General features: G+C 35.9%; 1 protein-coding gene across 2 annotated transcripts in view; it reads left to right on the forward strand.

Moving 5' to 3' along the window:
* Positions 1-18,256, forward strand: part of tut7 (terminal uridylyl transferase 7) — a 32,681-nt gene that overhangs the window by 3,036 nt on the left and 11,389 nt on the right. The window contains exons 4-17 of one of the 2 annotated variants that reach the window (XM_052556775.1): positions 1,684-1,791; positions 1,891-2,068; positions 2,159-2,247; positions 7,237-7,288; positions 7,566-7,635; positions 8,436-8,562; positions 8,677-8,796; positions 9,090-9,218; positions 9,368-9,545; positions 9,617-9,948; positions 12,027-12,284; positions 13,978-14,128; positions 15,426-15,512; positions 17,635-17,735. In XM_052556775.1, the coding sequence (XP_052412735.1) occupies positions 1,684-1,791; positions 1,891-2,068; positions 2,159-2,247; positions 7,237-7,288; positions 7,566-7,635; positions 8,436-8,562; positions 8,677-8,796; positions 9,090-9,218; positions 9,368-9,545; positions 9,617-9,948; positions 12,027-12,284; positions 13,978-14,128; positions 15,426-15,512; positions 17,635-17,735 (1,980 nt within the window). Of the gene's footprint in view, positions 1-1,683; positions 1,792-1,890; positions 2,069-2,158; positions 2,248-7,236; positions 7,289-7,565; positions 7,636-8,435; positions 8,563-8,676; positions 8,797-9,089; positions 9,219-9,367; positions 9,546-9,616; positions 9,949-12,026; positions 12,285-13,977; positions 14,129-15,395; positions 15,513-17,634; positions 17,736-18,256 lie in introns of both variants that reach the window. The other variant, XM_052556774.1, reaches the window with a different exon arrangement.

Genomic DNA, 18,256 nt, shown 5'->3' on the forward strand with positions numbered 1-18,256 from the left:
AGCCAGAAACCTTGTGATTGATGATCAGCTGACTTTCTCAGACCACATTTCTAAAACTGCCTCTTCCGGCCCAGAAGATCAGGGCTGTGTTTCCCAAAAGCTTTGTAAGGCAAAACGATCGTATGACTGATCTTAATATAATGGTCTGTTTCCCAAAAGCATCATAACTTAAGTAGCACTTGAAAATAATCGTAGATCTACGAGTGCTCTGGAGTAATCATAAAGCCCTAAGTGCATTGTAAGAAGACATATTTATGTGGTCACCTGCAGGACAATCGGAAGATTACACCTTAAAGTTTATTCAAGTGCAATGTGATTATAATATAAGGATTTGATTGGACTTTATTGTGCACTTTATTACTTTTTTTTTTTTTTTTAAAGGCAGAAAAAAAGAAATACACATCTAAATTAAATGACTGAACAAAAAAATTAATAAAATATAATATTATACACCATTTAATATCAAAGTCTGGAACGCAGCATTAGGTTTACAGTAAATTTCAATTAACTTGGTGTAGCCTAATTACGAGCCATTCTATAAGGTGACATTTCAGCACTTGACAAATGAATAGCGACTCCTAAGTAGCACTTGTATCACAGCTACGTGCGATTGTGTTAAGTGCAACTTTGGGAAACGCAAATGAAACAATAACGAACGAGCTCAGCTCAATCGTTATCGGGAACCCGACCCAGGTAATTTTTTTTCGGAACATGCTTCAAAATTTCTTGTTCGAGCTCTTGTTCTGTCCAGGCTGCACTATTGCAGTGCTCTCTTGGCAGGTCTTCCAGCCCGTTCTATATAGCCCGAACTTTATAATTAACCCCGAAAGCAGCAGCAAGATTTATGATATTGTGAAATGTTATTATACTAATAATAATAATAATAATAATAATAATATATATATTTGTAAAATGTAATTTATTGCTGTGATCAAAACAGCAATATTTTCATGGAAACCATACCTTTGTTTTCAGAATTCTTTGGTGAATAGAAAGTTCCAAAGAACAGTATTTATTTGTAACAAAAATTTTGTTACTGTCATGTATTTGATTAATTTAATGCATCCTTGCTGAATGAAAATGTTACTTCCTTTCACAAAAAAGTCTGACTGAGCCAAAACAGTTGAACAGTAGTGGACAGCAGCGTTTCTCAATTCCAGTCCTCGTGACCTCCTGCTGTGCACATTTTGTATGTCTCTCTTTGTTAACACACCTGATTCAGTTAATCAGCTTATGTACAGCTGTGCATGAACTGTGTTCCCACAGACATGGTCTCTACACAGTGTTCATTGCTCCCTACTCCCTGAGCAGGGGAAATCTGTTGAAGTTTACCTCACTTCCGAACATTCATTTGTGGATTTACACATGGACAAGTGTGACGCCATATACCTCTGTAAATGAATACAATTTAAATTAGTTTTTTACAATTTAAAAACGTTTTGCACACTTCAATACACTTTGAATGGAACATATACGTTCACTTTGAACTGGAATCATGGCAGAATATCCTGTGATGTCCACTTACGTTCAAATAGAACAAATGTCTGAAGACTTAAAAGAGACATACAAAATGCACAGAGCAGGAGGGTGCGAGGACTTGAATTGAGAAGTGCTAGTGTACAGTACATTGATCATATTTCTTCACATAATATGATTTTGGTTCTTTTTATGCATTTTTATTAGTCAAGCATCAGTCTGAAGTTCAAATGTGAGAAATGTAAGGTGTACTGTGAAGACATGTCACCAGCGCTCAATCACATCAGAGAAAGAGCCCACAGGAAGAAAGCCAAGGTACAGATTTACATATATTACCAAATATTGATCAAGATGTTAGCAGACTCAAACATCTGTGCTTGGAATTCAAAGTTGAAATGAGTCTGCTCTTTACAGGAACTGCAGAAGTTGACACTGCTGTTGAACATCCCACCTCCTGGAAACCCCCAGTGTCATTCAATCACCTCGGCTCTGGAAAGTGTGGTGGCTGAGTTCGGTTTAAACGATCAAGATTTGAAACAACGGCAAGACGTCCTCACTCTCGTTGAGAAAGTCCTTAAGCCAATCCTTCCAGGTGTGTAACAGCACAGCGGTAAATTCAAAGCTCACTGAATCCTTTCTTCAATGCTTTTTCAATACCTCTGTATTCCCGTTTCCCCTGCAGATTGCCAGTTCAGATTATATGGATCTTCCTGCACCAAGTTTGGCTTCAAAGACTCTGATGTTAACATTGATGTGAAGTTTCCATCCCATGTGAGTACAAAGTGCATATCACAAATATTCTTACAGCTTGCATTTTAATATATGCTATTTTGGCCTATGAGTTTGATATAAGTAAATGCTTTTATATTTATATTTTTTTAGGTTGGCTTGAGAAAGCCAACTGATCTACTGATTTATTGTAGTTTTGATCATCCGTTTTATGAAAATCCAGTCTAAAGGTCTGAACTGAGTTTGGTGGGTGTACATTAACTGCTAGACGAAGACGAAAAATAAATGTTTTAATGACATTTTTAGATAAAAAGTTAGTGCAAGTCAGCTCAGACATGCATTTTAGTTTGGGATCAGGCTTACGCCTTGTCTGTAAAACCAGGGGATAAAGTAAGGTGACCATATTTTAGTTTTCCAAAAAGAGGACAGTGGATGCAGTCTTGCGAGGGCATGGGCCAGGGCTGTGGTTGGTGGTTAAACTAATGCGCCCAAAGTAGCACAATCTCAAACATCAAAACTTAAAATATATAATTTCCATACCTTATTGTCATGAAGCTTGTCCATGAACTTTAGACCGTTACACATCACCCTGTACTACATTCCCCATGTTCCATTGCACTAATCACAAGTTCACCTGAAACCCATCACACACAGCTGCAACCAATTACACACAGTATATAATCAGTTTCACACCACCATTCAGGGCCGAGTATTGTTTAGCATGCATCACTATGATCTGTACAGAGCCTGCTCTAGTTTGGATAATGTAGTCTTAGTCTTGCCTTGTCTGTTTTGCCACGTATCTTGGATTAACCCATTGCTTACTGTTTCGGGGTGTGTTTGCTCCTCGCCTGGATTTTTGCTCACGTTTACAGATTACCCCTCTTGTCAAGCCCTCTGGATGTATGCTTGCCCTAGGAATACTCTGTCTTGCTCATGTTTAAGAATAAAGCTTTGCACATGGATCCGCATGTCTCGCATCTCGTCAGCTCTGTTGCACTAATATACATATTTTGTAGTCACTGTTATGCATCTTGATCATCAGCTAAAATGTTTCCTACCAGTGGCCCTTCACAAAACATTACATCTAGCAGTTTTTTCATAGGAAGAATACAAAATGTTTTAATACAAGCATTTCAGTCAAATGTAATTTATGCAACATTTCAAACCTTTAACCAGGGCCGGCACTGACCAATTTGGTTCCCATGGCAAGATTTTAGCTGGTGCCCTTTGCATTGCAGCCAATTCCACCACTGATCATTCACACAGAATAGGAGCATAGCTTTATTAAATAAAACAAATTATGTATAAATAAGGATGCACAACAAATAAACTGACAATAACTCAAATAACTTTTTAAATTAGAGAACTTTATTGTTGTAATTACATTTAAGTCTTATTTTCTTCATTTCAGACTTCCATAAATTTAGGGATGCACTGATCTTAACTTTTCATGGCAGAATCCAAAACTATTTTTTTATGTATTTTAAGCAAAATACAATAATGAAAATATGAGTAGGAAGAATATGGGTATTTGCTTCATTAAATTTTGATTAAATTAGACTGTAACAGAATGGTTTGCGAAATTAGGCTACATAAAACGTACAGAACAGGAGATGGGCTGAATGAAAATGCAGATTCACTCTCTGACAGCAGGTGGTGCTTAAGAAACAGCAGTGATGCATTGTAAACACAAAATCCATTATACAGAGGCAAGATGAAAGGAATATACCATCTAAACTGTTTCTTAAGACCGTTCCCCTCAAGGCGGGCGTACACAGTGCGAATTCGGATGGTCGGAAGATCGTATGTCCATGCACACGTCACGAGTGGGTTTATCTGAGAATCGTACAGACGAGGTGATACAGTATTGTTCAAAATAATAGCAGTACAATGTGACTAACCAGAATAATCAAGGTTTTTCGTATATTTTTTTTATTGCTACGTGGCAAACAAGTTAACAGTAGGTTCAGTAGATTCTCAGAAAACAAATGAGACCCAGCATTCATGATATGCACGCTCTTAAGGCTGTGCAATTGGGCAATTAGTTGAATTAGTTGAAAGGGGTGTGTTCAAAAAAATAGCAGTGTGGCATTCAATCACTGAGGTCATCGATTTTGTGAAGAAACAGGTGTGAATCAGGTGGCCCCTATTTAAGGATGAAGCCAACACTTGTTGAACATGCATTTGAAAGCTGAGGAAAATGGGTCGTTCAAGACATTGTTCAGAAGAACAGCGTACTTTGATTAAAAAGTTGATTAGAGAGGGGAAAACCTATAAAGAGGTGCAAAAAATGATAGGCTGTTCAGCTAAAATGATCTCCAATGCCTTAAAATGGAGAGCAAAACCAGAGAGACGTGGAAGAAAACGGAAGACAACCATCAAAATGGTTAGAAGAATAACCAGAATGGCAAAGGCTCAGCCAATGATCACCTCCAGGATGATCAAAGACAGTCTGGAGTTACCTGTAAGTACTGTGACAGTTAGAAGACGTCTGTGTGAAGCTAATCTACTTTCAAGAATCCCCCGCAAAGTCCCTCTGTTAAAAAAAAGGCATGTGCAGAAGAGGTTACAATTTGCCAAAGAACACATCAACTGGCCTAAAGAGAAATGGAGGAACATTTTGTGGACTGATGAGAGTAAAATTGTTCTTTTTGGGTCCAAGGGCCACAGGCAGTTTGTGAGACGACCCCCAAACTCTGAATTCAAGCCACAGTACACAGTGAAGACAGTGAAGCATGGAGGTGCAAGCATCATGATATGGGCATGTTTCTCCTACTATGGTGTTGGGCCTATTTATTGCATACCAGGGATCATGGATCAGTTTGCATATGTTAAAATACTTGAAGAGGTCATGTTGCCCTATGCTGAAGAGGACATGCCCTTGAAATGGTTGTTTCAACAAGACAATGACCCAAAACACACTAGTAAACGGGCAAAGTCTTGGTTCCAAACCAACAAAATTAATGTTATGGAGTGCCCAGCCCAATCTCCAGACTTTAATCCAATTGAGAACTTGTGGGGTGATATCAAAAATGCTGTTTCTGAAGCAAAACCAAGAAATGTGAATGAATTGTGGAATGTTGTTAAAGAATCATGGAGTGGAATAACAGCTGAGAGGTGCCACAAGTTGGTTGACTCCATGCCACACAGATGTCAAGCAGTTTTAAAAAACTGTGGTCATACAACTAAATATTAGTTTAGTGATTCACAGGATTGCTAAATCCCAGAAAAAAAAATGTTTGTACAAAATAGTTTTGAGTTTGTACAGTCAAAGGTAGACACTGCTATTTTTTTGAACACACCCCTTTCAACTAATTGCCCAATTGCACAGCCTTAAGAGCGTGCATATCATGAATGCTGGGTCTTGTTTGTTTTCTGACAATCTACTGAACCTACTGGTAACTTGTTTGCCACGTAGCAATAAAAAATATACTAAAAACCTTGATTATTCTGGTTAGTCACATTGTACTGCTATTATTTTGAACAAAACTGTATATGACAGAAGGATCACTCTATGACATTAAAGTACCGTGAGAGCGATAAGAGAGCACACGGATCCAATGCATTCGAATCGCTCTCGCGATACTTTGATGTCATATAAGTGATCATTCTGTGCAGCGCTGCTTCAATTCGAACGTGCCTAATATAACTGCTCTCCCTCTCTCATAACTGCATATAAAATACTGATACGAGTCGTGACTGTTTCCTGCACATACAGGTTCTTTTTCAACAACAGGAAACCGGGACATCTGGTCAACCTAGTGTGTGTGTGTTCTTGTATATGGTTTATGGGGACATATATCTATGATGACATGGGTATTACAATGTAAACATGGTTTATGAGGACACTTCCTGTGCCCTCGTAAATCAAATGGCTTAAAAAAATACTAAACGTGTGTAATTGAAATTTTAAACATGCATTTTTCCGTGATGGATAGAGGTAGTGTATGGGGATAGAATATAATGTTTGTACAGTATAGAAAACTGTACGTCATTTTTTTTTCAGAAAGAAGACATGTCCGGGGAAAAGAGGATGTATGGTTACCCTAGATAAAGTGTTTATGCTGTCTATCGCTAGCAAAGCTTAATGACCATCCTACGACAACATGCTAATAAAAACATGCTAGCAACATGCTAAAATCAATTTAATCATGAAAACAACACGTTAATTATGTTAAAACTATGCTTACTATGCTAGCAGCATACATCTATCTAATCTATCAAACTTTCAGGCATGTGTCCTCAAACCAATACTCATCTACCGTATTTTCCGGACTATAAGTCACACTTTTTTCATAGTTTGGCTGGCCCTATGACTTATAGTCAGGTGCGACTTATCAAAATTAATTTAAGAGAAGAGAAATGGACCAAGAGAAAACATTACCATCTACAGCCGTGAGAGGGCGCTCTATGCTGCTCAGTGCTCCTGTAGTCTACACTGAAAACAGAGCACCCTCTCGCAGCTGTAGATGGTAATGTTTTCTCTTGGTTCTAAATAAATGCAACTTACTATCCAGTGCGACTTACATATGTTTTTTTCCTCATCATGACGGATTTTTGGACTGATGCGACTTATACTCAAGTACGACTTATAGTCCGAAAAATACGGTAGTTGTTTTCTTAATTTTTAAACTACATTTGTGTCTGTATTATCAACTTCTTGCAAGACTTGCAGTGCCACAACAACTGGATTTAATCTTTAGTTTTTTCAGTTATTATGGGCATTACACCATTTGCGCCTCACAGAAGGTTATTAGGTTATTATTGGTTCAAACCTCTGATACACTACTAATTATCACTGAGATTTAGGCAAATTATCTCAGTTTGCTGTGATTACAGTTTGACAGCAAACACTTAAAACATGGCATATGTGTTTGAGAGTTCAATTGGATTCCTTTCACAGACCCCAAATGGTCTGCAGTTTTTGGGAGTTATTTAATCAGATGTTTTACAAAGGTGAAGAATTTTGAAGTTTGGTCTGTAAGTGTTTTCTAATTCTAATTAAGAAAAAAAACCATTTCTCATCAGTACCAGCATCCTGATGTGCTGCTCGTGGCTCGAGAGCATCTCTCCAAAAGCGGTAAGTTTAAAAGTGAACAGCAGTGTAAGAAATGGACAACTGTAAAGTGAAAAAAGCATAATTTGCAGAAATAAATTAATTTAATTCAGTGTTTAAATTGGCTATTGCGAAAAAAGAGCAGGGTATGGAGTTACATACTGATACTTTTTTTTTGCTATAGCTGATAAGCAGTATGATTGTTATTTCATAAATTTATACTATTTAGAGTACTTTTTAAGCATTCAGAATAAAGCATCAATATAGAATATCATTTTTATTATCCGTTTCATTTTTGCAGCTCTTTTTGTAAACGTCGAGGGTGACTTCTTTAAGAGGATGCCTGTAGTTGTGTGCAAAGAGAAATCTAGGTCTGTGTTTCCTTGCTTATTATTCTTTTACAAAGTTTATATATGAAGTTACCTGCTTTTAAATGTGTGTATACTTTAACATGTAATTGTTTGGGGTCAGTAAGATATTTTTATATTTTGTTTACTTTTACTCACTTTTAAATTGATCGAAAGTGTGAACAAAGACATTTATAATGTTTCAAAAGATTTTTAAAGCTGCTTTTTATTTTTTTTATTTTTTTAACATTTACAAAAATTCATATAATAAGCAAGTACATCATAAATCCATTTTCCAAACATTGTTTTTGGCTTATCCTGAATTACTACAGTACACCTAGGCTATAATAAGTGTTTATATTCAAAGTATTTCAGACTGTGGAGTAGCCCAGTACCTGCGTGATTCTTCATAGACATAAACAGAGAGAAGTAGCTCTGGCTACAGTGTTCTTCCACAAGACACACACAGTTCTGTTTATTAACCGCTAGAGAGACAAAAGTTACGGACTGCGGCTTTAATATAAATTGCATGAATTCATCAAAGAACCATGAAAAAAAAGTATCATGGCTTCGACAAAAATATGAATCTGCACAGGTGATTTCAACATACTGTATTCAAACATTTATTTTAAATTGTAATGATATTTCACAATATTACTGTTTTTACTTTATTTCTGAGTATGAAGGAATAAGTAATGCATCCTTTATGAGCAGAAGAAACTTCATCTTACTAATCCCAAACTTTTTGACTGTAGTGAAAAATTGTATGTGGTTTTATTTCTTACTGTTTATTTTTTTTACATTTTTTTTTTTATTTTCTAAAGTGGTCTGATCTGCAAAGTCAGTGCAGGCAATGAAAGTGCATGCTTGACAACAGCATATTTGACTGAGCTGGCGAATCTAGAACCCCAACTTGCTCCGCTGGTCGTATGCTTCAGATTCTGGGCTAAGGTGAGACTGACATGTACACTAAAAAAATAGGAGTCTCTCTATAGGATTATTGTAACATTTATGATATGTGATGTTTTTTGTGTGTGTGTGTGTGTGTGTGTGTGTGTGAATTAGGTTTGTTGTGTGGACCAGATGGAAGAAGGTGGACTTCCAACCTACTGCTTTGCCCTCATGGTCATCAGCTTCCTGCAGCGACGGAAAGAACCCATCTTACCTTCATACCTAGAATCTATGGTGTGTGTGAGTCAGTACATCAACGGATAAAAGTTTATAGGACCAGTGCCCGATTATTGCATCCTAGAACCTTTTAAAGAGATAAAATGAGACCATGTGCAGTCAGCCAGTCATTATTGCAAAATAAAACCCAATACAGGGATCAGGACCCAAATGCAAGTATAGACTATTTAGAAAACTTATCCCAAGTGTGGAGTTTTTCGGTTTTCATTGTGAGGGAGGTTGATTTATTTTTTGACCTTTGACATAGCCTACAGTAATATGCAGAGACTGACTTTGCGTTCTGTCTTTAGGGTTTGCCCATGAGTAAACTGAAGAGTTTCTCCTTAATTGGAGTTGAGAAAGGACATGTGCTTTGGGTCTTTAATCAAACCTCAAATGATCCCTCTCAAGATAAAGACAAAGCTGTCAAGAAGGGAAAGGTGAGTACCTTCACACTTATTCCTAAACCGTATATCACAGGCTATAATTTGAAGACAACTTTGATGCCAAAAGAAAGTCAACATAATTAATGCAATATGTTTACCTATTGGTTTATAGTCCTGTGTTCTTGTGTTCTTATTTTAAATAGTGTCCACTGGTTTTCAAAGTCTGTAGCCCTCCTGTACTGCTAGGGAAGCTTTGGGTCGAGTTACTTCGATATTATTCACTGGAATTTCAAATACCTGAGAAAGTCATTAGCGTGCGCACAAACAGTGACTTGTGGCGTGATTTCAAAGACTGGCCTAAAAAGAGGATTGCAATTGAAGGTATGCATGACATCACGTGATAATTTCCTAAATCTGAAATGCATTGATATTCATCCTTGTTTTCTTCTCAGATCCTTTCGCCGTCCAGAGGAACGTGGCTCGGACGTTAAATAGTCAGATGATGTTTGACTATATGTTGCATTGCCTCAAAACAACTTACAAGTACTTTGCTTCTCCTTCAAAAAGCACAGCAGGGAAATTCAGCTCAAACCGTCAAACTGACAAATCTGTGAATGCTGTGAATCACGTTGATTCAGTGAAGGGAAGCACAAAAGTGCCAGCTGAGGATTTGGAAAGATCTGATGTGAGATCCAGTCCACACAGTGCAGAAGAGCTGGAGGAATGCATGATTGAGCTGGAGCAGGACGAGGACGAAGAAGCTGACTCTGACATGGAGACTGAGGTGTGTGTGTGATCCCTGTGAATGGGTTGATCGTTATTGATTGGTATTTTTCTGGTGGTCTTAACTAAAACCATTTAAAATAATTTTTGTTTCATTTAAAATAATGTAAAATATAAATACTCGATGAAAAATGGAAAAAACCTTGCCTTGGCAACTAACTGAAATAAAATTGAAGTAATAAAATTACTTGTATGTATGTAAATGTTAGGGGTGGCACGGTTCAACTTTTTTACTGTACGGTTTGTTACACGGTTTTAGAGTCACGGTTTCGGTACAGTTCGGTATGTCCTATGTTTATGGAAAAACTATACTTTCTGATAAAAAAAGAAGAATATTCCATCCAACTACAAGCAAAAAGCACAAATAAATACAATAGAGTAAAGATACAAACAATAAACAGTGATTTTTTTTTTTTAGGTAGGACTTGCATAAGTTTTTAGGTACAGAAATTGAATAAAGTAATCAAATGTAAAGCAGCATTGCATATTGGACTTTATAAATGAGGGGAAAAAAAGATTATTCTTTATTAAAGATACAAAAGCTTTTTAATCAAGAGCAGTGAGTGATTTCTTTGTTGTTGCTGTTCGATTAATATAGAGACTGTAATTTTAAGAGAATACACCGATACAGTGGCAAGTGCATTGCCAAGACGGGCATTTTGACATAATTTTTGTGTGAATTTGTCCATTTAAACACAATACTTCAGAGAGCGCTTAATATTTGCGCGCTTCAGATGAGCGCACACACAATTTTTCTCACTGCGTGCGCGCGAGCTTGCATCCTCTGGCTCTTAATTGTTTAAACTGGCAAAGTTTAAATGAGTTTAGTTTAAACACATATTAACGTGTGCTATTTGGGTCTCATCTGTGAGCGCGCGCTATCAGCACCCGGATGATGACACGGCATTCACATTGATCAAGAGTGAATGATTTGTCCAGGGTTGTGTTTTTTTTTTTTCTCTCTCATCGCTGTTGTTGTAATGTCTGGGAAGCCAGAATGCGCATCCATCAGCAGAAATATTTATTAGCTGAACACTGTTTTTTTATGTTCTATTTATAGCAAACCATATTACAGATGATATAACAGATGCTTTGTCAGATTTAAGTTGAACCCCGGTCCCAGCGCGTGCCGAACCGTGTGTGGTGAAGCGAACGGTTCATTTTTTTTCAGCCAACCGTGCCACCCCTAATAAATGTGTGTGTATATATAAACTAATAAAAAGACTAAACAAATTAAAATTATTTGGTTTTCTATAGGTTTTAAATATATTAAAACCATTTAAAATGATTTTTGTTCATTTGAAATATAGCTGAAATTAAATCAAATATAAATTTTAGATGAAAAACTTAAAAACTAATTGAAATCAAATTAACAAATTTACTAAAAACGAAATGGAAAAATAATGATAAATAGAAATATTTAAAAATAAATGTTTATTAAAACACTAACTAATAAAAAGATGTAAGCACATAGCAAAACTACTAAAACCTAAACTTTTTTGGTTTTCTGGAAGTCTTTTTTTTCATCATGCGGTTAAATTAAGCAACATTTGGGATTAACAAACTATATCTGTCCAAATTCATTACAGTAAAATTCTGCATTGTTTTTGTTAGTTAAGTTTATGTATTTTTTTTTTTTATAATACATTTAAAAAATATAATTTAATAACATGCCTTGCCAACTGACTGAAATAAAAGTTTAAGTACTAACATTTCTACAACTAAAATAAAAATAACGCTAAATAGAAATATTAACAAATAAATAACAAAAGCACATAGCAAGATTACTAATAATAATAATAAAAAAAATTGGTTTGGTTTAGGCCTGGCAAAGTCAAGGAAAATGTGATTCTTCATGCTCTGGTCCCCTTGATTATTTTTTTTATATTTTCTTTCCCTAATGTGTTCAAGCTGCTCAAGTGATATTTTTTTTAAGCAACCTGGATTTCCAGTTAAAAATAAGACACATTTAATGATTAGTACTTTGAAATCTTGTTTCAACTAAATGGTTTTGTAAAATAATGGATAAATATTAATTAGTTTTTGTATTAGTTAAAAATAACAAATGATCATTTATAGGGTGAAGAAGAGGAAGATGAAGATGATGACATAGAGCTCGATGGATCTGGATGTGATCATTCTTGCGATGAGATCTTCCCGTTTGAGCGGGAAATGAGTGATGATGTAGGGTCTGATGTGGCTGATCCAGAGAAAGCGGCGCCTGTCCCAGACAAACCCAAAGCTGAGTTTACCCAATCTGAATCTCCTGTAGGAGCTCAGGCAGGCCCTGAAGGCTTTCAGTATGTCTTCAGCAAGCGCTTTTTCAGTAATGGCAAGGTAAACATTCACCTTTTCTTACATGCATGGCTACTGAGTGTCAGTTTGCATGTCTGAATCCATCAAATCACGTAATTGGAGAATGTAGGCTGTGGAAGCGCACAGGTGCAGCAGAGAAGCAAAACTACTGTTTAGGGTTTCAAGTGCAGGATGCATCTGTAAATATGCTATTGTAGTTCTGTCTTAGCAGCTCATTGCTGAATAGTCATCACACAAAATACTGTATACTAGCCTTAAGGACATCATTATTAGGCTATCTATTGTAAAGTTACAGTAGTAATTTAGCAGACAAATAATCGTAGCGTATTATAATAGGTTTAGGGGGAGATAGGGCAGACAACTAACAATGATTTTACTTTAAATCCAAAGACAATGGTTAGCCCATGTTAAACCATGGTAACCACAGATTAAACAATAGTTAATAGTTTAACAATGGAATGTGTAGTAAAAATAAATACAAATGGACATATGCTTACTCCTTATTTGGGTTGATGTACACACTGTTTAATGCAGAACATGAATGCATTTAACCTGCAATTTCAAAAGCATGACAATTTTTTTGATACATTATACATTAAATGTTGAATACTTATATTTGAAATTATTTAAATAATAAAAAGGTACTTTAAATGTGAAATAAAAACTGCCAGTAGGTGGCAGCAAGTCACTGTTAATAAGTGAGTCATTGCGAACGAAACCCAGTCATGTTGTTTAGACCCACAAAATCAGGAAATATGCTGTCTAAAATGTAAATATCTTAATTAAATTCTTGTTTACTGAACTGTTGTAAAAAAATTATAACATTTTATGATTTGCACTCTTCATGTAAAATGTATTAACTATATAAAGTGGTATAAATATATAAATTGTCTGCCTTCATGTCTTGAATTGTGATTATTCTAAATGTATTTTATTAGACTGAATCATGCAGTGAGTCTAGACTTCACGTAATATATGTGTGCACTCTGTAGGGGTCTTTATAATGATTTTTGAAAAATACACTCTAATATCAAATTGCACATTGTAAAAACAACAATTACGATATTATCGCAGACGATATAATCGCACACCCCTTCACCACACCAAATAACTGGCTAAAACAAAACTAGTTAGAAATGAACACTTAAAAAAAAGAGATTAAAGTTTGACTCATGTCCCATTCATTTACATGAAGAGGATGGGATTTTTAAACCTATACTGCAGCCAGAAACCAAAATGTTTTGACTTCACTTTCAGGACATGTGTGGCACACTTATAGAGAATGCACTCTTTTTGCATTTGCAAAGTAATTACTTATTCAGATAAGTACCTACTCAAGAGAGTATGCAATTTTGGACACATCCAGTTGATCTAATTAATTTTTAAATGAATCATTTGATTGAGTGAATCACTCATTAAGACCGTACTTGCCGCCACCTACAGTTTTAGTGTCATATTCATTCATCCGTTGGCAGACCTACACCAGTCAAAGTGCCAGCACAAAAAAAGTCAACAAAATATTATTTAATTATCATTATCAACCTTTATTGTTATCAAATATCGCACACCCCTACCTGTAATTTAGTAAAAAATAAAAGGTTTGTCATTGATGTCAGGCATTTAGCTGCTCAAACAATTTTTTAGAAATTGTTTTAAATATTTCTCTTGACATTTTCAACTTTAATAATAATAACAACTTGATTTTCTTTGTTAGTCCCCTGTTCTGATATGCAGCCTTTGTAAGAGTGATGGACATTTGAAACAGGACTGTCCCGAGGACTTCAGACGAGTGGAGCTGGACCCTCTTCCACACATGTCTCTAGACTTCGTCAAGCTCCTGAATGAAGTCTGTGAGCAATGCTTCCGTAAGTACAGGGTCAATATTTAAAACATTAACATTAAGACATTCCTATTTTGTTATTTTTGAGAACGAGAGGATGAAGAATATTATGGGTGTATGCAGACACATTTATTGTATTGTAGTAAGGGTTGTCAAGCATTTACATAAATCTCATTAATTATATGCTGATTATGTAATGGAATTAATTACAAATAGATAAATATAAATTTTGGCTGAGAAATTACCCTCCAAAACAGTATTTAATGTCATTTTTGTGTTAGATGAGAAGAAACTTTAGAAATAAATATTTTGATTCCATATTGCATAAATTATGATAGTAAAAGATAAAAGTAAAGATTTATTTTTGCTATAATTTATTTTTTGATGGGATAGTATAGCAGTTACAGGAAGGAAAGTGAGAGAAAGAGGGAGAGAGGGAGGGTGGATCGGAAAAGGTTCTCGAGCCGGGACTCGAACTCGGGACACCTGGAGCACAATGGCACTATATGTCGGCATTCTGCCCACAAGGCTATCGGGGCCAACAGATAGTAATTTAAAAAAAAAATTTTAAGGAAAAAAAGAAATGAATGTTGAAATATGAAATGATTTTTATACGCTCAATATGAAACATACCCTTTAGAGGGATTATGTTTATCCAGAAAAATTTCATTTTAGAGTCTTGCATTGCTAACAAGACTCTAAAAGCCTTCATAGTTGCAGTTGCCAGATGAAAAGAGTTTAAATGCGCTCCTTTTCAAGGCTTTTTTCCTTAAATGGATCAATTTTCTTCCCAGTGTGCTTAAATTTCCCAACTTGGCAACCAAGCACATGCTTGCTCCTCACTATGGAAAAACCACTAATGATTTGAAAACACAGGCAAACCTGTAATATGGAGTTTAGTGATTTCCATTGAGATATTCTGCTCAAATAAAAATGTAATTCAGCCAACTGTTGTCTTTCACACAGTCTTTTCTGCTTTTGGCTTTGAATAAATCTGCGAGTTAACCATACGACTTGATGTTCTATTTATTTCTTAATAATTCTTTTGGAAAGTAAAAAAAATTTTTTTTACAATGTTTGTGATTAATAATCGTGATTATATTTTTGGACAATATAATCATGATTAACAATTTATCCATAATTGTAGAGCCCCATTTATAAAGTGATATACAAATAAATAGATTGATAGATATCAATTTTAAATAATGTACATAAATCTTCTAGATTTTTAATTGCTGTGTTTAACAAATGTTGAAATCTTGCTTGCACTAAATTTTTTTACATTGTTTCAGTGATTCATAAAAATGGTTGCACCCGTCTAGGTGACTTTGCGCCAGATGACGTGGAGGTGAAAGTCAGAGAACATATTTTACAAGATATCGAGAAATTCCTGAGATGTCAAGTGCCAGGTAATGTGTCTTGGTCTAACTATTTAAAACCTTAATCTAATTTAAAGGGGGTGTGAAATGCTAATTTTCACTCAATATCCTGTTAATCTTGAGTACCTATAGAGTAGTACTGCATCCTTCATAACTCCAAAAAGTCTTTAGTTTTATTATATTCATAAGAGAAAGATAGTCTGTACTAGGGCTGCACGATGTGCTGTTTAAGCATCGATATCGCGATGTACAAATCCACGATAGTCACATCGCAGGATGTGCGATGTAGGCTGTCATAGTTGATCCGTTATTCATTAACTGTAAGGGCCAAAGAGCGCGCGTGTGAGAGAGAAAGAGAGCGCGAGCGCGTGGCCGGTGACACACTAGATGCGTGGCGCAAGCGTCTCAGCTGCGTGGCGTGTCCGTTTTTAATTTGGCTCCCATGTTAACAGGTTGTTAGAGAGAGAGAGAGAGAGAGCGCGCGCAAAGCCCCGGCCGCATGCTCAATGTCTTCAAACAACTCGAGCGCTGTCTTGCTCTCTCTCCCTCGCGCATATTAATCAATTGACACGATGGTGTCGATGTTTAAATCATTTAAAATGAGAATGTAAGTTTGCTCACCCCATTTTTGTTTGTAAGAATATTTTTTATTTCATATCGCAATATATATCGCAGAAAATAAAATATCGCAATGTAAAATTTTCCCAATATCGTGCAGCCCTAGTCTGTACCAATTTTTCCCGGAAAAACACGACGGGCGGAGCTAAAGAATCACGAGCGCCAGTAGGCTTTTGCGTTGAGAGCGTTTGGAAGCTGTGACATTACCGTGAGGAAAAAAAACCATCATCCAAAACAAACCATGGCTAACAGTCAGATTCAGCCGTTAATTTATGATCCAGAATCAGATCCCGAGGCTGAAACTGAACGAGAGCAGCAGCAGCAACGACTCGCTCCGAGCGGGGCTCGAACCCGGATCTCCGGCATGGGAGGCAGATGCACTAACAAGGAGGCAGAGATATTTGAAGCAGTTTTACTCACCGCCTGCGGTTCCAACACACGATCGTGACCCTTTTTCGTTGGGACTGCATTATCCTTAAGAAATAAACGATACGCAAATCCGTCGTCAAACTGGGCCTTGTTGTTTGTAAAACAAGCATCTTCGAAATGCAGGGAACAAACAAAAACACTTGCGCAACTCCGTTGATGCTCTGTAAAAATAAACTCCATCCACTGGTCCCTTAATGCTGTTTTTTTTTGGTAATCTGTGCAGGGTTGTCTTGCCCTGGCAACCAAAAACACACTTCTTTTGTGACATTTCGCGACGCTCTCGCTCTGATCAGTGAACATCTGTTGTTCTCTCAGTGCTGTGCTATACGGGAGCGCGCACTCTTCCGGCAGACGTGCCCTCAGGACCCATATAAGGAAATTCCGCTCCATCTAACGTCACACAGAGCCATACTCGAAAAAAACTTTCCGAAACTTGTGACACACCGGAAGGAGTATTTTGGGAACAAAAATACTCCTTCAAACGTACAACTTAATTTTTGAAACTTTGTCCATGTTTAGCATGGGAATCCAACTCTTTAACAGTGTAAAAAACTCAGTATGCATGAAATAGCATTTCACCCCCCCTTTAAACCCAGTCTTGGGTTTACACCTTGAAGGCTTTATGTATAATGCAAAATAAAGGTATTCAACAGGTAAATGTAAGATATCAGCATTGACTGTCAACAAAAAACAATATCAGTCAGCCACTAATATATACAAATGCATTCACATTTATGTATATATTTAAAAAAATGTAAATACATATATATATATATATATATATATATATATATATATATATACAGTAAATACTAAATATACACAGTACACACACACACACACATATAGTATGTAAACAGACTTTTATTTTGAATGTGATTTAATCATGATTAATCGTTTATGTTTATATATATATATATATATATATATATATATATATATATATATATATATATATATATAATATATACACACAAATCATCCAAGAGCTGGATTTGTGAGCTGGATATTTCTTAGCATTTCTTTCTCTATTTTGTCACAAGTTTTGTATGTAATAGGTGGACTGTACAGATGCTTATTTGTTCATTTGTATTTTTTTTTACAGGAGCCAAGCTGGTTTTGTTTGGTTCATCCAAAAATGGGTTTGGCTTTAAACAGAGTGACTTGGACATCTGTATGACTCTAGAAGGCCAGGACACAGCAGAGGTACTGTGACTTATTCCTTCAGTTGTACAGAACGAGGTCTTGATGACACACAGACAGAAAGTGTTCATTACTGTGACAGAGTCTGAATAGTGTTAAAATGGTTACAACTGTTCTGTATGTGCAGCTGTCATTGTTTTTACAGCTGTTACGGTGTTGCATTATCATGGCAAAGTTTTACTGTAAAAAGTAACTTTTTACAGAAATATTATTTTCATACCACTATCATGTTGACACGCATTGTGTGGCTAAACTATTGAAACACTGAGTATTTTAACATTTTAGAATCATCCCCATTCATTTCCATTGAAAGTGTCTCTCTGTAACCCACCGTAACCTTTTTGTGTGGCAAAAGTGCAGATACATTTTTATTACTAATATTTTATTAAAAAAATTAAATAATCCTGAAAAATTGTATATATCAGTTTCCACAAAAATATGAAGCCGCACAACTATTTTCAACATTTGAATAAAATATTACCCAGCCAGATGAAAAGACTGCAAAAAAAGTTATTTAGGCACTT

This window comes from Carassius gibelio, chromosome B5 (assembly GCF_023724105.1).
Source record: "Carassius gibelio isolate Cgi1373 ecotype wild population from Czech Republic chromosome B5, carGib1.2-hapl.c, whole genome shotgun sequence".
Lineage (NCBI taxonomy): Eukaryota > Metazoa > Chordata > Actinopteri > Cypriniformes > Cyprinidae > Carassius > Carassius gibelio.